The sequence below is a fragment of the Chiloscyllium plagiosum genome, chromosome 7, assembly GCF_004010195.1.
Source record: "Chiloscyllium plagiosum isolate BGI_BamShark_2017 chromosome 7, ASM401019v2, whole genome shotgun sequence".
Taxonomy (NCBI): Eukaryota; Metazoa; Chordata; class Chondrichthyes; order Orectolobiformes; family Hemiscylliidae; genus Chiloscyllium; species Chiloscyllium plagiosum.
This window is the reverse complement of record NC_057716.1, coordinates 20,922,372-20,943,456: the sequence shown is the minus strand read 5'-3', so window position 1 is coordinate 20,943,456 and position 21,085 is coordinate 20,922,372. Positions and strand designations below refer to the sequence as shown.

Below are 21,085 nucleotides of genomic sequence, written 5' to 3'. Positions count from 1 at the left end.
CCCCCCACCTTGTCTCAGTCAAATCCCTCGAACTCAGCACCGCCTTCCTAACCTGCCATCTTCTTCCTTACCTCTCCGCCCCCACCCCACTCTGACCTATCACCCTCACCTTCGACCTCTTTCCACCTATCGCATTTCCAATGCCCCTCACCCAAGTCCCTCCTCCCTACCTTTTATCTTAGCCTGCTGGACACACTTTCCTCATTCCTGAAGAAGGGCTTATGCCCGAAACGTCGATTCTCCTGTTCCTTGGATGCTGCCTGACCTGCTGCACTTTTCTGGCAACACATTTTCAGCTATACTACTGTACCCTGGCAATAAATCTCAAGTTAAAAATTGCTAAGGTGTAATCAGGATGACACTTGAGGCAGCACGGTGGCTCAGTGTTTAGCACTGCTGCCTCGCAGTGCCAGGGACCTGGGTTCAATTCCCGCCTCAGGCAACTGTCTGTGTGGACTTTGCACATTCTCCTCCCTGTGTCTGTGTGGGTTTCCTCCCACAATTGAAAGATATGCAGGTTGCCCATACTGTTAGATGCATTAGTCAGGGGTAAATATGAGGAAATGAGTCTGCGTGGGTTACTCTTTGGAGGGTCGGTGTGGACTTGAGCTGAAGGGCCTGTTTCCACACTGTAGGGGGAATCTAATCTAATCACTTGCAAAGTACTGCGTCAGTTATGAAGTGATTAGTGATGTCCTCAATTGCTCTTTCTCAAAGCACCATGTTCTGTTTGCCACTTTATTCCGTCTGTGAAATGGGACATAGGATCAGGCCATTCAGCCCCTCGAGCCTGTTCTAGAGTTCAGTCAAATCACAGCTGAGTTGTGACCTAAATGTGACTATTTACGCCCATGATTACACTTTTGAATCAACAATACAGCTTCTGAATTTGTGGATGTCACAATCTGGAAAGGTAGGCATGGGGAGGACTGGAACAAACTACTAAAGGACCACAGAATGGTCACGTAATTGGCAAAGTTAGTTCAACAGTGATATATGTGAGGACATTTTGGGAGGAAAAATAGGGAGATTGTACAACTCTCGGTGGAGTGGTGGGGGGGGGGGGTGAGATGAACAAAGAGATCGCTGAGTACAAGTACATCCATCGGGAGATGCTTCATCAGAGGTGGCAAGGTCATTTAGAATCTCTACCGTGTGGACGCAGGCCATTCGGCCTATTGAGTATACACTGTCCCTTCGAAGAGGATTCTACCCTGAGCCAACCCCATCCCTGCAATCCTGCAATCCCCATGGCTAATCTACCTAGCCTGCACACTGTGGGCAATTCAGCATGGCCAGTCCACCTAATCTGCACATCTTTGGACTGTGGAAGGAAACTGGAGCACCCGGAGGAAACCCATTGCAGACATGGGGAGAATGTGCCAACTCCTAACAGAGGATCGCCCAAGGGTGGCATCGAACCCAGGCCCCTGGTGCTGTGAGGCAGCAGTGCTAACCACTCAGCCACAGTGCCACCCCGAACAAAGTGAGAGCCAGCCATGCACTAAGGGGATAGAGGTGAAAAGTGGGTAAGTTGTACTCAACCTGTCCTGAACCTTGATTAGACCAGGCTTGTGTACTGTGATATGGAGGAGTCAGTGTTGGACTGGGGTGGACAAAGTTTAAAAATCCCACAGCTACCTGATGAAGGAGCAGCATTCAGAAAGCTAGTGCTTCCAAATAAACCCATTGGACTATAACCTGGTGTTGTGTGATTTTTAACTTTGTGTACTGCGAGCAGTACTGGTCACTGAAGGCTGACCTAGCCAGGTTCTTAAAGTTATTAAAATGTTTATATAGAACAGATATAGAGAGTACTCACTTACTTTCTCATAGGATGTTGGCATTCCTGACAGGATAACAACAGTCTCTGTCTGCCTCTTTCATTCTTGAGTCTGGCCCGTGAGGTACTCAATCTGTGATCCGAGCTCTTTGTAACTGAACTAACAAGTCCACCCAGGGGCTAAGGGTTAAGAAACCCATTAACTGAGATAATGTGAGATGGGCTCAGCAGTTGCATCTGTTGTGTTAAACATTAAACGTCCGTTGATTACAAAATCTGTAAATGATTGAGTTTTACGGAATTTTCTCTAGAACGGTGCTTAAATACCAGAGGCCAGAACTTGAGGCTGTCGCTGAATTCTACGAGGTGGTTCCCAGGAGGCTCTGAGCAGGATGGCTGTCACCTCTCAGCTGGTGTGTCTCCTGATTTGTTTGCAGTGTCTGTGGGGCCCAGCTGACAGTGGCAAGCTGCTGGTTATTCCTGTCGATGGGAGCCACTGGCTGAGTTTGCAAGTCATAGTGGAGGAGCTCCACAGCCGAGGACACCAGATAGTTGTGGTGAAACCTGAACACAGCTTATTGATCAAGACATCACTTCACTACACCACCCTGACCCATCCCACTTTCTACAGCAAAGCTGAGGTGGACGAATTGTATGACAGCCTCATACAGATGGCGTTTTATGATGGGACATTTTACCAAAAGCTGAGCCAAACCCTGCAACACGTGCACAGAATCAGGCAGTTCTTCCTTCGTATCTGTGAGGATCTCCTATCTAGCACCAGGCTCCTGGAGGAGCTGGCCAGAGAGTCTTTCGATGCTTTGCTGACTGACCCTTTCAGCCCGTGCGGCGCCATCATTGCGGAGTATCTGTCCCTGCCCTCGGTCAACCTGCTGCGAGGACTCCCCTGCGGTTTGGACAACTCGGCCACGCAGTGCCCCAGGCCACTCTCCTACGTGCCGAGAATTTTCACCGGGAACACCGACCAAATGACCTTCCTCCAAAGGACTAAAAACGTGCTGGCCAATTTCGCCGAGTCGCTGCTGTGCTGGTTCATCTACTCCCCTTTCGAAGAGCTTGCCCAGAGGTTCCTGCAGAGGGACGTGACCCTGGTCCAACTGCTGAGTAACGCCTCCATCTGGCTGATGCGTTATGACTTCATCCTTGAGTACCCGAAGCCCCTGATGCCAAATATGGTGCTAGTGGGTGGCATCAACTGCAAGGAGAGAAAACCTTTACCACAGGTAAGGGCACCATTGGCGTGGGTGAGGGGCACCACTGATGTGAATGAGGAGAAACCTTTACCACAGGTAAGGGCAATTCAGAAAAACCGACTTGGCACAATACCATTATTCAATCAATTTACCCATTGCAGTGTATGCCATGCTAAGCAAAGGCTTACAGATCTGCAACTGACTTGGTATACCCCCTGTAGCTGACCACAAGGTGCCTTTTGCAGTAATTAAAGAGCACTGTGGTTATGCAATTGAACTCATGATCTGAAGATAAGGGTTTTATTCTGGCAGCAGGTGAATTTAAAATTGAACGAATTAAAGAAATCTGGAATCTTGTGTCAGCAATGGCAGCTATGAAAATGTTAGCTTGCCATGAAAACTTATTTAGCTCATTAATAGATGGCACAGTCTTAAGGTGAGAGGCGAAAGATTTAAAAGGGGTGGGGAAGGGGGAAATTTTTCACACCGAGTGTAGTGCGTGTGTGAGTAAGCTGCCAGAGGAAGTGGGTAAAATTACAGCACTTAAAAGGCATCAGGATGGGCACATGAATAAGAAGGATTTAGAGGGATAGGGGCCAAATGCTGGCAAATGGGACTGGATTATTTTAGGATATATGGTTGGCGTGGACAAGTTGGACCAAAAGGGTCTGTTTCTGTGCTGTATGACTCTATAACACTGTGGGTGAGGGAAAACATTTACAGGAAGAGGTAGTGAAGGTCAGTGAAGATGGTCATATTTAATGTGTCGATGTTATTTTAATGTTTTTTTTGGGGGGGAGTTTGTGTGTTTTACAGTGCCTTGATTCACTACTTATTGTGCTTTAGTTATTCTTTCCACCTAAAACATTACCAAAGGATCTCCACTGCCTTGGTATATTTCCGATTTCACTGCTCAGTGGTACTTTGTTCAGGCCTCTGTACATTGGGTTGTGTTTTAATGTTTAACCAGTATTAGTTCAGCTTTTGTTAAACAAAAGTTGATGGGGAGTCGCTGGGGCCTCTCTTTGCAATTGGGTTATTGTATGGACACCGACCAAGCCAGGATTTATTGCCCAATTCTTGATACACTCTAGATAAAGTATTGATGATTAATCTTCCTGAGCTGCTCCAAGTTAGATCCAGCAATTTTACCCAGGTCCAGGTCAGGATGTGTGTTGTTTGGAGGGGGACATTGAAGGTGGTGTTATACCTGTCACTGCTTCACTTGCCCTTCCTAGTGGTAATCAAATTTAGAGTTGTTCTGGAAAAGCACAGCAGATCAGGCAGCATCCGAGGAGCAGGAAGATCGATGTTCCTTCATCAGGAATGAGGCTGGGAGCCTCGGGTGGAGAGATAAACGGGAGGGGTGTAGGGCTGGGGGGAAGGTAGCTGAGAGTGCAACAGGTGGATGGAGGTGGGGGTAAAGGTGATAGGTCAGAGAGGAGGGTAGTGTCCACGGGTTTGGTAGGTGATTTGGAGGGAGTCTTGGTTAATCGCTACCGTGCATCTTACAGATGGGACATACTGCAACTACTGAGTATTGGTGTTGGTAGGAGCAAATATGGTGGTGCCTAACAGATGGGCTGCTTTGTACTGGATGGTATCAAGCTTAAAACACAGTCAGAGTCATACAGCACGGAAACAGACCCTTCGGTCAAACTAGTCCATGTCGAACATAATCCCAAACTAAACTAGTCCCACCTGCCTGCTCCTGGCCCACATCCGTCCAAACTTTTCCTATTCATGTACTTATCCAAATGTCTTTGAAACACCAATTGTACTCACATCCACCACTTCCTTTGGAAATTCATTCCACATGCAAACCACCTTCTGTGTATAATAAACAATTGTTCTTCCCGTCTTTTTTAAATTTCTCACCTCTCACCTTAAAAATGTGTCTCTCGTCTTGAAATCCCCCATCCTAGGGAAAAGGCAACTACCATTAACCCTATCTACATCCCTTATTGTATAAACTTCTATCAGGTCACCTCTTGCCCTCCTACGCTCCAGTGTAAAAGTCCTAGCCTTTCTTTAGAACACATTCCATACCCGGCAACATCCTGGTAAATCTCTTCTGAACCCTCTTCAGCTTAATAATACCCTTCCTATAACTGGGTGACCTGAATTGGACACAGTATTCCAGAAGGGCCTCACCAATGTCCTGTTCAACATCAACATGACATCCCAACTCCTGTACTCAAAGGACTGAGCAATGAAGGCAAGTGTGTCAAACGTCTTTTTAATCACCCTGTCTATATGTGAAGCAAACTTCAAAGAGTTATTCCTGAAACCTTAGGTCCCTCTGTTCTACAGTATTACCCAAGCGCCTACCATTGATTGTGTAAGCCCTGCTGATTTGTGCTATTTTCTCCATAACCTGAAAAATCTGCCCCCTCCAGTACTTATCCAGCCCCCTTTTGAACATTATTATTGAATCCACTGTGGCCAATTCCTCAGAAGGTGAGTGAGTGGAATCACTAAGCTTGTCATTAAAAGATGATTTATACTAGATGAAAGATCTATTTTTGAGAGGAATTGATGACAAATTTGCAAACTCACTAAACTGAGGTTTGACATTGATTGAGTCTGCTTCCACCATCCTTTAGCTGAATCCCTGGTTCTTCAGGTCCTGTGTAAATAGTCCTTAGTTTTTTATTTCTTTCTGCAAATATTGTAATAAACAATCAAAAGCCTTCACAGGAAATGCTGCGAAATTTTCTTTCATAATGCCTATTTTTTTAGAATTCTAACACCATTCTAACAATCTTGTCGTATGTGCAGTCATCAGGTTTGAAGACTCAGTGGGAGTCTCTGTCATCCTGAACTTTTGCTTTTTGGCTGGTCAACCAGTTTCTCCAGAGATCAACAACTCGAAAGCAAAGGAACCCCGATCCCACTCCAATGAAAAGAATCGTCCATAGAGTCACCAATTCATACAGCATAGCGACAGGCCCTTTGGCCCAACTTGTCCATGCTGACCAAGTTGCTAAACTGAACTATTCCCATTTGCCAGCACTTGGCCCATATCCCTCCAAACCCTTCCTATTCATATACCCATCCAGATGTCTTTTAAATGTTGCAATTGTACCAGCCTCCACCACTTCCTCTGGCAGCTCATTCCATACACACACCATCCTCTGCGTGGAAAAAGTTGTCTCTTGGGTCTCTTTTATATCTTTCTCCTCTCATCCTAAACCTTTGCCCTCTAGTTCTGGACTCCCTCACCTCAGGGAAAAGACCTTGTCTATTTACCCTATCCAAGCCCCTCATGATTTTGTAAACCTCTATAAGGTCCCCCCTCTGCCAATACTACAGGGAAACAAGTCCCAGCCTAAGTTACATCCATTTTTATGTTCCAGATTATGTCCACGAGATTGGCAGGAAAATTGTGCAGCTGCTGATAATTGCAGCAATGTAACTATTTTCAGGTGTAACCTCTGTGTCATGTTGTAGATTCATGTCATGGCTAATGTCAGTAACCAATCCTATAAATCATGGTTTCAAGACTAGCCACTTTGATATCACCCTGAATCAACGATCAATAATTAATGCAGCCGGCCTAATTGTCATGGTGCTGATGTTTCAGACCCTGCTATTTTTTAAATAAAGCTGACAACAGACTGTCATCAAAGCTGTGGTTGGTTGGCAAACTGACCATACGGCGCCCTCTCCTCATGTAAAATAAATAGTTGTAATTGTTTGTTTGAAATTTAGCCTTCTTGAGTTTGTCTTGCTGAGTACAACAGGAAAAGCTCCAGTAACAGTGAGCACACACTGTCTCAGCAAGATTCAAGCACCGCTCAATCAAATCAAAAGCTTATTCAGCGTGACTGTGTCTCCTTTTTGTATTTCTCTGCAGGATTTAGAAGAGTTTATGAACAGTTCTGGAGAACATGGAGCTGTGATCTTCTCCCTGGGATCAATGATGGCGGACATGCCAGTCAGAACAGCCAATCAGATTGCTGCAGCTTTGAGTCAAATTCCTCAGAAGGTGATTTCCAGATAGAGGCAAAGATGAACTCTTCACAACAGGTTCTCCTTCAGCCTCGTGAGTTCTCAGGCCCATAGGCAGGTCTAACACACAGCTATGACCTCCGTGTGAAAGGAAAGAAGGGGAGGCAATAGCCGAGTGGTATTATTGCTGGATCTGTTAATGCAGAGACCCAGGCAATGTTCCAGGGACCTGGGTTTGACCTGTGCTGCGGCAGATGGTGGAATTTGAGTTCAACAAATATATCTAGAATCAAGAGCCTACTGATGACCATGAATGTCCATCGGGTTCACTAATGTCCTTTAGGGAAGGAAACTGCCGTCCTTACCTAGTCTGGACTACGTGTGACTCCAGACCCACAGCAATATAGTTGACTCAACTGCCCTCTGGGCAATTAGGGATGGGTAACAGACAGTGATGCCCTCATCCTGTGAATGTGTTTTTTTTTAAATTCTTGAGAAAGAAAAAAGGCGGGTGCCAAGTTTACCCAAGACAGAATGGGAATCTAGCCGAATGTTAGCGTTCATCTCATCCAATCATTCTGCCAACAGGTCAATAGCTGTGGCAATGTGCCGTGTTAGATTACTCCAACTCAATTCCTTTCCTTCACCAACAATCTTCCCCACTCCTACTACCCGTCATTGGCATTGGTTCTGAGGATTTGCAAATTGGTAAATGTTTGGCGATGTTATGACCGCGCCCTCCTTGGTCATTGATTCCTGGAATAGGACGCAAACCCGGAACTTCTGGGTCAAGTCGAGATGTTGACACCGCTATACCTGGAGACCTTTAGTAGCACAGTAATGCTGCTAATTACAGTTTACTCCTGCTTAGTGCCCAGCCAGTGTCTTCACACATTAAAATCCAACTTGTGCTATTTTGTATATGACTAGCCCCAATCCTTGTGGTCCAATTTGGGTTCCATATCTCAGGTTTTTGGAAGAGATCTGAAAGAAATCACAGAACTTGGGAGAGAAAACAAATCCCAAGAGGAGAGGCCGTGGAACAGTGGACCAATCCAAACCATTCACCCCACCGTGTCAAGGTGGCTGTTCAAAGAAACAATCCAATAAGTCTAGTCATCTATCATCTCCCTCTTTGACTGTGTCGAGCTTTTATCAAAGCCTCACTGTTTGCTGCTGCCTTGCAAGGTTAGTTGAAGACTATTGTGTGTGTCCTAAAGTGCTTTAGGCTTTTCCCTCTCGTCCATGGTCTTGTGCACTGTGGCACCCCAACCTCAGCGATACAACATCGATCGGATTTGCAGTCAGCTCAGTGCACACCCAGGTTTGACTTTGAGCTCCTTTCCCTTGATCTGTCCCCACCCCGCGGTCTGCTCAATTCTGCATCTGTTTTGCAAGGTGGAATGTAATGCACGCAGGCACACAGGCCCCTCCCTCTCCCATCAAGATCATACGCTCCAGTGTCTGAGATGGGACTTGAACCCACAAACAATCTGACTTAAAAAGAGAGACTTGCATTTATCTAACATGAGGCACCTCAAAGAATTTTACAGCCCACAAAATACTTCAGGCATGGGGCCTCTGCTAAAATTGAAGGAAGCATATATGCTGGATGCAGCCAGCTCTGACAAATAGCAAAGTGGTAATGGCCATCTAATCTATTTGTTTGTGATATTGATTGAGGGATAAGTAATAGCCAGGACCCTGGGCATAACTCCCACGCTGGTCTTTGAAGAAGTGCCTTGGGATCTTTCACACCAAACTGGTTAGGCCTTGGGCTTCAAGTAGCGGTAGATGTGATCTATGTGGACATCAGTGAGGCATTCAACAAAGTTCCTCAAGGGAGACTAGTCTGCAAAGTTAGATCTCATGGAATACAGGGCGAACTAGCCATTTGGATACAGAACTGGCTCAAAGGTAGAAGACAGAGGGTGGTGGTGGAGGGTTGTTCTTCAGACCGGAGGCCTGTGACCAGTGGAGTGTCCCAAGGATCTGTGCTGGGTCCACTACTTTTCATGATTTATATAAATTATTTGGATATGAACATAGGAGGTATAGTTAATAAATTTGCAGATGACACCAAAATTGGAGGTGTAATGGACAGCGAAGAAGGTTACCTCAGCACAATGGGATCTTGATCAGATGGGCCAATGGGCTGAGGAGTGACAGTTGGAGTTTGATTTAGATAAATGTGAGGTGCTGCATTTTGGGAAGGCAAATCAGAGCAGGGACTTATATGGTTAATAGCAAGGTCCTAGGATGTGCTGAACAAAGAGACCTTGGAATGCAGGTTTATAGTTCTTTGAAAGTGGAGTCCCAGGTAGATAGGTTAGTGAAGAAGGCATTTAGTATGCTTTCCTTTATTGGTCAGAGCATTGAGTCTAGGTGTTAGGATGTTATGGCTGAACAGGAGATTGGTTAGGCCACTTTTGGAACATTGTGTGCAGTTCTGGTCTCCTTCCTATCAGAGAGATGTTGTGAAACTTGAAAAAGTTCAGAAAAGATTTACAAGGATGTTGCCAGATTTGGAGGATTTGAGTAATAGGGAGAGGTTGAATAGGCTAGGGTTGTTTTCCGTGGAGCATCAGAGGCTGAGGGGTGACCTTATAGAGGTGTATAAAATCATGAGGGGCATGGATAGGATAAATAGGCAAGGTCTTTTCCCTGGGGTGGGGGAGTCCAGAACTAGAGGGCATAGATTTAGGGTGAGAGGGAAAAGATATTAAATGGACCTAAGGGGCAACTCTTTCATGCAGACGGTGGTATGTGTATGGAATGAGCTGCCAGAGGAAGTGGTGGAGGCCAGTACACCACTTTAAAAGGCATCTGGGTGGGTATATGAGTAGGAAGGATTTGGATGGATATGGGCCTAGTGTTGGCAAATGGGACCAGATTAGGTTAGGATATCTGGTCGGCATGGACAAGTTTGACCAAAGGCTCTGTTTCCATGTTGTACGTCTCTATGACTGTACTGCTTGAGAAACAATGCCTCCAACAGTGTAGCACCCACTCCATCTGCTTGCCTCAAGTTTCAGCTTTGGTTTTCTTTTGTTCATTGCTCAACTCATGGAGTAGCACTTGATCTGAGGATCAAGCAGAAAGTGCTTGAGAAACTCTGCTGGTCTGGCCTGGCCGTCTCTGGAGAGAGGGAACATTTTTCAGCACAGTTTGACTCCTTTATTCGGAACAGATGCTGCCAGACCAGTTTGAGTTCCTTCTGCACTTTGGACCCTGGAAATCTGAAATAAAAACAAAGTAAACTTTATCTGAACCTAGAATCTTCTGTCTTTAAAGGCAAGCATGCTACACTCTGAACCTAATTACCTGAATATTCCACCCATAGTGGATCAGAACTCATCCCTGGAATGTTGCCTGTCTTCTGATAGGTTCTGTGGAGGCACGCTGGGGAAACTCCTTCGACACTGGGATCAAATACTAAACTGGTGAAGTGGCTGCCACAGAATGATCTGCTGGGTAAGTGAGTGACTAGTATGTGAGGCATAACTCTCCTGTTGGTGACGTTCTAGCTCAGGTAGGAATCAGGAAGCCCAGTTCACTTCACAGTCAAAAACACATATCTGTAGATGTAGCTAGTGATGACAAACTGAGCTATGCAGCAGCAGTGATGTTAAACCAGAGAAGGGCCTTGTTTTGTCTTCATTGGTAAGGCCTGTGCGTGTTTTGTGGATGAATTTCATGGAGTGGGGCAGTCCTGAACTAGAGGGCATAGGTTTAGGGTGAGAGGGGAAAGATATAAAAGAGGCCTAAGGGGCAACGTTTTCACGCAGAGGGTGGTACGTGTATGGAATGAGCTGCCAGAGGATGTGATGGAGGCTGGTACAATTGCAACATTTAAGAGGCATTTGGATGGGTATATGAATAGCTGAAAAATGTGTTGCTGGAAAAGCGCAGCAGGTCAGGCAGCATCCAAGGAGCAGGGCTTATGCCCGAAACGTCGATTCTCTTGCTCCTTGGATGCTGCCTGACCTGCTGTGCTTTTCCAGCATCACATTTTTCAGCTCGGATCTCCAGCATCTGCAGTCCTCACTTTCTCCTGGGTATATGAATAGGAAGGGTTTGAGGGATATGGGCTGGGTGCTGGCAGGTGGGATTAGATTGGGTTGGGATACCTGGTCGGCATGGACGGGTTGGACCGAAGGGTCTGTTTCCATGCTGTACATCTCTATGACTCTATTTCGGTGGTGGAACCAACACAGAAAAGTTTAGATGGGGGAAGGATTGTCAGTGATTTCCAACCTTTGTGGTTCTAAAGTGCATTTTATTTTACTGGTGGAGGGAGGGAGGGAGGGAGGGCGAAGGGAGAGAGGCCTTCTCCAGATGCTGCTACCATTCCCACGCTGGCTCCTAGAATGGCCATAGTTACAGCCCAGACGGAGGTCGTTTGGTCCATCCCTATCAGTGCCAGCCCTCTGCGAGTCTAGTCCCACATCCCTGCCCTTTTTCCCATCGGCCGGCCAGTTTGTTTTTGTCCATCAACTCCCCCCCCAACCCCACCACCAGGTTTATGATTCTCCTGCAGTGAGGAGGACATTGGTTGCAGAGTGTAAGGATGTGGCTGTGCCTACAAAGGCAGCTGGCAGCTACGACACATTTCACTGCCATTCACAGGGGACACTCGCATTCTTACCACCCGCCATCTATGATCAACGTGTGAGCAGATCTGATTACAACCTGATTGGCCACATTACACAGTCGTCAAGTGCTAGATGGGGTCTGGAACTCTGAGCAACTGGCTCAGTGGTGAGCACTGCTGCCTCACAGCACCAGGGACCCGGGTTCAATTCCAGCCTCGGGTGACTGTGTGGTGTTTGCACATTCTCCCCATGTCTGCGTGAGTATCCTCTAGTTTCCCACAGTGCAAGATGTGTGGTTAGGTGGATTGGTGATGGTGGATAAGATAGGGGTGGGTCTGGATGGGATGCTCTCCAGAGCATTAGTGCGGACTTGGTAGGCCGAATGGCCTCTACTCTCACTGTAGGGATTCTATGAAGAGTTGAAGATCCTTTCCAGTGCTCCGCAACACTTCCCATTTCTTCAGGTACTCTCTATATACACTGTCCAAGTGCCAGTCACTGGTTTGACAGCTGGCTGATGTATTCTCTATATTCAGGCATTGGGTTTGATACATCTCAAAGGTGCAAGGGAAGAGTTTGTGAGCCAGAAGGGGCTGCAAAATGTTTATTTCTGCACCTTTTTTTTGCACCCGTCTTCCTCTTTAAACACTGCATCAATCTATCGGAGGCTATTGGCAGCGTGCCCCTCCTATAGTTGGGCTCGCTACAATAACAGCCATGACCTCTTCCTCTAGGCAGGTCCACCTGGTAGATTAAGTACTACAGATTTGGTCAGTGGCCAGGGACAACAGGATGTCACTGTAAGTGAGGCAGGGAGAGGGCTCCTGTAGTCAGGAACAGAGGAGTCTCAGCTCTTGAACTTGTCCAACGGGTATGAGGTCCTTGCTCCCTGTGTGGATGAGGAACGGGGCTGTGGGGAGAAGGAGCCAGTGACCACGGCACCTTGATACAGGAGGCTGTTCAAGAACAGGCAGGTGGTAGGTGTAGGGGATTCTATATTTAGGGGAATAGATGGTATCCTTTGTAAGCAGGATAGAGAGTCCCGCTTGGTATGTTGCCCACCCGGTGCCAGGGTGAGGGGCATCTCTGACCGGCTTGAGAGGGTATTGGAGAGGAAGGAGGAGGATCCAGTTGTTGTGGTCCATGTTGGGACAAACATAGGCAAGGCTAGGATAGAGGAGCTGTTCAGGGATTAGCAGGAACTAGGAATGAAATGAAAGAACAGGTCCCCAAGGGTTATAATCACCGGATTACTGCCCAAGCCACATGTAAATTGGCACAGGGACATGAGAATAAGGGAAGTAAACACGTGGCTAAAAGACTGGTGTGGGCAAGAGGGGTTCTTTTTCATGGAACAGGAGGAATCTGTACCGCTCGGACGGTCTCCACCTGAACTGAGCTGGGGCCAGAGCTCTAGCGAAAAGGGTAAATAGGGCAGTCAACAGGACTTTAAACTCAAAAGTAGGGGGAAGGGAAGGGTAAAACATTTCCCAGTGGGAAACAAAGCAGCAGGTTAACATCTGCAGGGGCGGATTCAACTGCATGGGAACATATGAAAGAATTCAAAATAAAGGAGAACTCAGGAAAGGTTACTAAAGTCTCCACAAATAGAACAGTGTGTTTGGAAAGGGTTAATAATCAAATTTCAAGCTCACTAGATAAACGAATGACAATGAGAAGAGGGATGGTCAATATAGGATTGAAGCTGTTATCTCTGATTGCAGACAGAATCCAGAATAAGGTAACTGAGCTAGTGGTGCAGATTGAAATTGGCAGGTATGACATGGTGGGCATCACGGAGACATGGCTGCAAGGGGTTCAGGATTGGGAGCTGAATATTCAAGGATATACATCCTATCGAAAAGATAGGCAGGTGGGCCGAGGGAATGGGGTTGCCTTATTAGTAAGAAATGAAATTAAATCAATAGTAAGAAACTAAATAGGGTCAGATGATATAGAATCTTTGTGGGTAGAATTGAGGGACCGCAAAGGTAAACGAACCATGGTTGGAGTTATGTACAGGGCTCCACACAGTAATCAGGAGCAGGGGTGCAAAATAGAAAAGATGTGTAGGAAAGGCAAAGTTACAGTGATCATGGGGGCCTTCAATATGTAGAGGGACTGGGAAAATCAGGTCGGTAGTGGATTGTGAGGAAAGGAATTTGTGAAATGTCTATGCAATGGCTTTTTGGAGCAGCTTGTGGTGGAACCCACTAGGGAACAGGCCATACTGGGTTTAGTGTTGTACAATGAGACAGACTTGATAAGGGAGCTTAAGGTGAAGGAACCCTTAGGTGGCAGTGATTATAATATGATTGAATTTACCCTGCAATTTGAGAGGGAGAAGATAGAATCAGAGGTAACGGTATTAGGGGCTGCACAGTGGCTCAGTGGTTAGCACTGCTGCCTCACAGCGCCAGGGACCTGAGCTCAATTCCCGCCTCGGGCAACTGTATGTGTGGAGTTTGCACATTCTCCCCGTGTATGCGTGGGTTTCCTCCGACAGTCCAAAGATGTGCACGTTAGATGAATTGGCCACGCTAAATTGCCCGTAGTGACGGGTGCATTAGTCAGAGGGAAATAGGTCTGGGTGGGTTACTCTTCGGAGGGTCGGTGTGGACCTTTTGGGCCGAAGGGCCTGTTTCCACACTGTAAGTAATCTATTCTAATCTAATCTATTATAGCTGAATGAAGGGGTTTCCTCCGACAGTCCAGAGATGTGCACGTTAGATGAATTGGCCATGCTAAATTGCCCGTAGTGACGGGTGCATTAGTCAGAGGGAAATAGGTCTGGGTGGGTTGCTCTTCGGAGGGTCGGTGTGGACCTTTTGGGCCGAAGGGCCTGTTTCCACACTGTAAGTAATCTATTCTAATCTAATCTATTATAGCTGAATGAAGGCAACCACAGAGGCATGAGGGAGGAGCTGGGTAGAATAGACTGGGAGAGGAGCTGAGCAGGAAAGACAGTGGAACAGCAAAGGCAGGAGTTTCTGGGAGTAATTCAGGAGACACAGCAGAGATTCATCACGAGGAAAAGGCAACATGGTACAGGGAGGATGAGGCAACTGGGCTGATTAGGGAAATCAGGGATAACATAAAAGGAAAAGAGAAAGCAGATAATGTGGTGGAGGGCAGTGGGAAACCAGAGGATTGGGAAGCTTACAAAGCTTACAAAGGGCAACGAGGAAAGAAATAAGGAGGGAGAAGATTAAATATGAGGGTAAGCTAGCCAGTAATACAAAGGAAGACAGTAAGAGTTTCCTCAGATGTATAAAGGGCAAAAGTGGACATTGGGCTTCTGGAAGATGACACTGGAGAGATAGTAGTGGGAAGCAAGGAAATGGCTGAGGAACTGAATAATGACTTCGCATCAGTCTTCACGGTGGAAGACACGAGTAATATCCCAAAAATTCAAGAGAGTGAGGGGGCAGAGCTGAGTATGGTGGCCATCGCCAAGGAGAAGGTGCCAGAAAAACTGAATGGCCTGAAGGTGGATAGATCACCTGGACCAGATGGACTACACCCAGAGTTCTGAGGGAGATAGCTGAAGAGACTGTAGAGGCGATTTTGGAGGTCTTTCAGGAATCTCTAGAATCAGGGAGGGTCCCAGGGAACTGGAAATTCGCTAACATGACAGCCTGTTTAAAAAGGGAGTAAGGCAAAACAGGGAAAATTACAGACCGATTAGCCTAACCTCAGTCATGGATAAGATCCTGGAGTCCAATGTGAAGGATTTCTGAATACTTGGAAGTGTATGGTAAAATAGGGCAAAATCAACATGGTTTCATCAAGGGGAGGTCTTGTCTGACAAATCCGTTAGAATTCTTTGAGGAAGTAACAAGCAGGTGAGACCAAGGAGAGCCAATGGATGTTATTTACCTGGACTTCAAGAAGGCCTTTGACAAGATGCCACACAGGAGGCTGCTGAGTGCGATAAGGGCCCATGGTGTTAGAGGCAAGGTACTAGCATGGATAGAGGATTGGCTGTCTGGCAGGAAGCAGAGAGTGGGGATAGAAGGGTCCTTCTCAGGATGGCAGCCGGTGACAAGTGGCATTTCGCAAGACTCCGTGTTGGGACCCCAACATTTCACTTTATACGTTAACGATCTAAATGAAGAAACTGAGGGCATGCTGGGGAAATTTGCAGATGATACAAGGACAGGTAGCGGGAGGCTGCAGAAGAATTTAGACTGGGGAGGAGAGTGGGCAAAGAAGTGGCAGATGGATTACAATGTGGGAAAGTGTGAGGTCATGTACTCTGGGAGGAAGCATAGAGGCCTGGACTATTTTCTAAATGGGGAGGAAATTCAGAAGTCTGAAATGCAAAGAGACTTGGGAGTTCTAGTCCAGGATTCTCTACAGGTAAACTTACAGGTTGAGGCAGTCATTAGGAAGGCAGTTGCAATGATGGCATTTATTTTGAGAGGAATATCAAAACAGGGATGTACTTCTGAGGCTTTATAAGGCTCTGGTCAGACCACATTGGAGTATTGTGTGCTGTTTTGGGCCCCATATCTCAGGAAGAATGTACTGGCCCTGGACTGTGTTCAGAGGAGGTTCACGAGAATGGTCCCAGGAATGAAAAGCTTAACCTATGAGGAAGGTTTGAGGACTTTGGGTCTATACTCGATGGAGTTTAGAAGGATGAGGAGGGATCGAATTGAAACATACAAAATGCTGAATGGCCTGAACAGAGTAGATATTGGGAAGTTGTTTCCACTGGTAGGAGAGACTAGGACCCGAGGGCACAGACTGAGTAAAGGGAAGATTTTTTGGAACGAAGATAAGGAGAAACCTCTTCAGCCAGAGAGTGGTGAATCTACGGAATTCACTGCAACAGAGGGCTGTGGATGGCAGGCCATTGAGTGTATTTAACACTGAGATAGATAGGTTTTTGAGTATCAAAGGTTACAGGGAGAAAGTGGGAGAATGGGGTCGAGAAACTTATCAGCCATGATTGAATGGTGGAGCAGATTTGATGGGCTGAGTGGCCTGATTGCTGCTCCTAAGTTTTATGGTCTTGTGTGACCACCGTTTGGTGGTGGTGGAGGAGGAGCAGCACAGAATGGCTTACCACGCCCCCACCCCCGCAGCATTGTTCTTGTTTTTTGCAACATATTCTATGAATTATCAGCAGACACTATTAACATCTCATAGCACCCCCCTATCAGGGTGACATGCGGGCTAGACACAATGGGAGACCAGAGGTGGAATCCTGCTCTCCCTTGCTGCACCCTCCAGTCCGAACACCTTTTACGGCAGTCCCCTGCTGTCCAGATGGTGCACTGACGATGCCATCCTGCCAATTATGGCAAGCTTTGTTGGCACTCTGCACAAGAGGGCGGCTGGAGCATACACCGACACTAACCAACCCCACCATCCTATGGCCAAACACTTCAACTCCCCTTCTCACTCCACCAAGGACATGCAGGTCCTGGGCCTCCTCCATCACCACTCCCTCACCACCCAACGCCTGGAGGAAGTACACCTCATCTTCCACCTCAGGGCCTTCCAACCCCAGGGCATCTATGTGGATTTCACCAGTTTCCTCATTTCCCCTCCCCCCACAGCCTCATTCCTGATTAAGGGCTTTTGCCCGAAACGTCGACTCTCCTGTTCCTCGGATGCTGCCTGACCTGCTGTGCTTTTCCAGCACCACGCTCTCTACTCTGATCTCCAGCATATGCAGCCCTCACTTTTGCCTGGAGCATATATGAAGCCTGGTGACCAGACGGTTTGAGTTCTCCTGATCCCGTGTGCGGTGAGGATGAGCATTGCCTTTGGTCCCTTTCTTAATTCGGCGCATGCGGGAGGGGAGCAGACTCACCAAAACTGAATATAATAACCCCTGGCAGCCAGCTGAACCCGCTCAGCCGATCGAATTTGATAAAAATGCTGTGGATGCACGAAGGTGGCCTTCGTCGTAGAAGGGAGCCTATCTTCGTACAAATGCTCCCTGATGGATTCTTGTCATGTGTTACTGAATTGATGCGTTTTTTTCCCTTTTATTCTATGGACAAGCACATCCCAAAACGCGGGCATTTCTGACCCACGGAGGGTCACATGGAGTCTATGAGGCTCTCTGCAGTGCTGTTCCAATGGTATTATTGCCGTTGTTCGCGGACCAGATAGAAAATGCAGAACATATGAAGCATCGTGGAGTTGGTGTACTCCTGAGTCTGAAAGGTCTCAGCTCTCAGGATCTAATCGAAGCCTTGAACACGGTCATCAATGACACCAGGTAAGTGAAATTCACACTCCTTTGGTCGAGATGAAACATTTGAGAGTCCCGTGGTGCAGTGGTAGATTCCCTCCCTCTGAGTCAGGAGGGCTGGGTTCCAATCCCACTCGCTCCAGGAGTGTGTAATAACATCTCTGAACTGCTTGACTAGGAAATTTTTGCAATTTTCCAAGGTTTTGTATTTTTCAAGTTTTAAGGGGACAGGGCAGGTTAAAAGTTAAAAGCAGAGAAAGGAAAAGGTCTGTTCCACATTGCATTCAAATTTTATCGTTCATTTGGAAATTCATTGTTGCTAATGCTAATTGTTCACCATAGATTTACGCTTTCTCTCTGAAACATTACTCCAAGCTGGGCTTATGCCCCATGTGTATCAGATTGAGGTTAGCAAACAATTGGGCAGGAGAGCCAACATAATTTGAACAAAGCATGCATCACTTACTCCACCTCGTGTTCCCCATGTCTCTAATCTCTGGGTGGGAGACAGATGCTGCAGGATAATGATCAATACAGGCCTCAAGGTGGCTCAGCACCCACTGCTGGGGTGGGTGGGTTTAGAAGGGATCAGCTGCCCCCATACCATGAAAAGGGTAAGATACATGAGGGTCAATTTGTGGCCTGTCGGGCTCAATGAAGGGATCCTTTAGGAGTCCCTCTGAACCATCAGAGTCCTGTTGGACGTACTTCCTGCTCATTAATTCCATGTCTGTCGAAGTTCCCCACTGTTGAGTATTCCCAGCAATCATCTTGCCATGAGAGATGGGCTTGAAATGTGTTGCTGGAAAAGCGCAGCAGGTCAGGCAGCATCCAAGGAACAGGAGAATCGACATTTCGGGCATAAGCCCTTCTTCAGAGATGGGCTTCACTGGCACTTGTCAGCTCATTGCCTGCAAACTGAGTGGCTGGTAGACCTCTTCAGAGGACAGTTAAGAGCCAGTCACATTGCTGAGGGCCTGGAGTCACTTGGAGGCCAGATCAGGTAAGGACGCCGGTTTCCCTTGCAATAAAAGACATTTAATGAGATTGTGATAATTGTTCTGTAAACCAATTACCTTTTTTAGAGCGCTTCACTTGCAATTTAAAAGAAAATGAATTAAATCTGAATGGTGGGATCTGAAACCGTAACAGCAAGGTTTCTAGCCTAGTGATATACCATTACACTGCATTCCCTGCCGCCCCCCGCCTTTAGTAATACCATGACCTTTTGTCTTTCAGATACAAGGAAGTCATCACCAAGATGTCTACCCTATACAGGGATCGCCTGATGCAGCCGGTGGAGATCTCTGCCTATTGGGTGGAGTTTGTGATGAGGCACAGAGGAGCTGAACATTTACGAACTGCTGCTCACGGCTTCAGCTGGATCCAGTACCATTGCCTGGATGTATTTGGGACTTTGGCTGCTTTGGTGTTTTTGTTCTTCTGGTTGGTGTACAAGTGCTGCTCGTTCTGTCTACGCAGGGCAAGAAGTCGAGCAAAGAGGAAGTGTGACTAACGTGCCTTTTTTTTTTAAAATTAAAAAAATTAAAGTGCGGCTTCCTTAGAGTACCTGATAGTCTGGTAGAAACATTGTTCCTGGTGTGTGGGCATGTCCCATAAGTGCTGTCTGCCAACTGAGTCCACCAGCATTCAACCGTTCTGTTTCTCACAGAACCATGGTATCTCTTTGAAGTCAACACGCTAGTCACCTCCTGGCCATAGTTCATATGAAATTAAGCAGTTCATTAATTTTTTGTCTTCTAAGAGAGAAATGCTGAATACATTCAAAATCAGCTTGATGCAATGATTCTATTGCTTTAATTAAATGATGACTTTTGTAAGCAGCCTTTTTTTTCCTCTTTTGATAAGTTTTATTTCGGCAAATTGTGCACTCCCAAGTTTTAGAAAGGGTGAATAATTTAGGACCTTCCCTCCTAACAGCACAGTATAGGAGTATTGACCATCTGTGAACTGCATCATTTGAGCTTACCACCATCTTTGAGTGCAATTCAACAACATATGCTGTGCCTGCTATGAATCCCCACATTTGTGAATGAATAGAAGTCCTTTTATATGACAAAGTAAACAATAAGTAATTATTTACCTTGATTCAATGATTGAACAAAACCTCACGTGTATCATGGCTGATTTCATTGGCTTCTGACAGCCAGACCAAGTCACGTCATTATGATAGCCCAAAGTTGATCTGCCTCAAATCATGTCGCTTTGTAAATATGCAAGTTAGGGTCCTCTGTGATGTGCATAACTCAGTTGGCAGCACTCTCCCATCTGCACCCTGGCTTCAATTCCCTATTCCCCAAGAATTGGGCATGCAACCAGGCTAATTCGATACTGCAGCCGTACCAATGGAGTGCAGCGCTGGTGGCGGTGTGGTTTTTCAGTTGAGACATTAAACCAAGTTCCTGTTTGCCATCTGCAGTGGAATGAAAAGATTCTGTGGCACAATTCCGAGAAAAGCTGTGCAGTCCCTTTGGCATCAGCAACATCACTCCAACAGAACACCTGCCATTAACTCAATGCTGTTTGGGAGAACTTGCTGAAACTCTGTAATGTAATTTGTGTCTTGTGAAAATGGGAATTAAACTGAATTATATATAATTTGGTTTGGAACTGCATAAGTTCATAGTACTCATATTGTTTAATTTTATGTACAATAAAGATTGTTTTGTTTTGAGCAAAAACTCCCTTCAATATTCTTTCCCCAAGGAAAACCACTGCAACTGCTCCAATCTTAATGTCATCTCTAGAATCTCTCCTGTGTCACCACTTTGGTAAAATCTCCTCCGCACCCTCACAAGGATCAGTGTTGCATTATTGCACAGACCCCAAAGTCTCTTTAAGGCAAGTAGATGACATAGATGTAAGATCTTGCTGTCTCTACATCAGTTAGTTCATTAGGCAGTCAGCTACGTGTACGTTTAATTGTGTCAGTAAGGATGGAATCCAGAATACAAGTAAGTCTGAGGCATCATGTTAGTGTCTTAGCTATAAGGACATTTATTAGCAAGTGAGTCAAGAAGACACAACAATGCCTCTTCTTCCTGAGGTGGCTTCCTTAGGTCCTTCTGAAGGACCCTCCCCAACTCCTACAGATTCACCATTGAAACCATACTGTCTAGATGCATTATGGCCTGGTATGGCAACTGCTCGGCCTGGGATAGTAAGAAACTGTAGAAGGTGGTGTGCAGAGCCCAGACCATCATGGAGCCAACCTCCCACCCATGGACTCCATTTACATGGCTCACTGCTGTGGAAAGGCTGCCAACATCATCAAAGACCCATCGCACCCCGGTAACACGCTCCT

The 21,085-nt window shown here is 46.4% G+C and overlaps 1 protein-coding gene across 1 annotated transcript in view; it reads left to right on the top strand.

The window, feature by feature from the left end:
* Positions 1 to 20,455, top strand: part of LOC122551392 (UDP-glucuronosyltransferase 1A1-like) — a 23,899-nt gene extending 3,444 nt beyond the window's left edge. The window contains exons 2-6 of the mRNA XM_043693213.1: positions 2,095 to 3,027; positions 6,857 to 6,988; positions 10,338 to 10,425; positions 17,568 to 17,787; positions 19,000 to 20,455. Coding sequence (XP_043549148.1) covers positions 2,176 to 3,027; positions 6,857 to 6,988; positions 10,338 to 10,425; positions 17,568 to 17,787; positions 19,000 to 19,276 — 1,569 coding nt within the window. The 5' untranslated portion in view covers positions 2,095 to 2,175 and the 3' untranslated portion in view covers positions 19,277 to 20,455. The remainder of the gene's footprint in view (positions 1 to 2,094; positions 3,028 to 6,856; positions 6,989 to 10,337; positions 10,426 to 17,567; positions 17,788 to 18,999) is intronic.
* Positions 20,456 to 21,085: the final 630 nt, after the last annotated feature.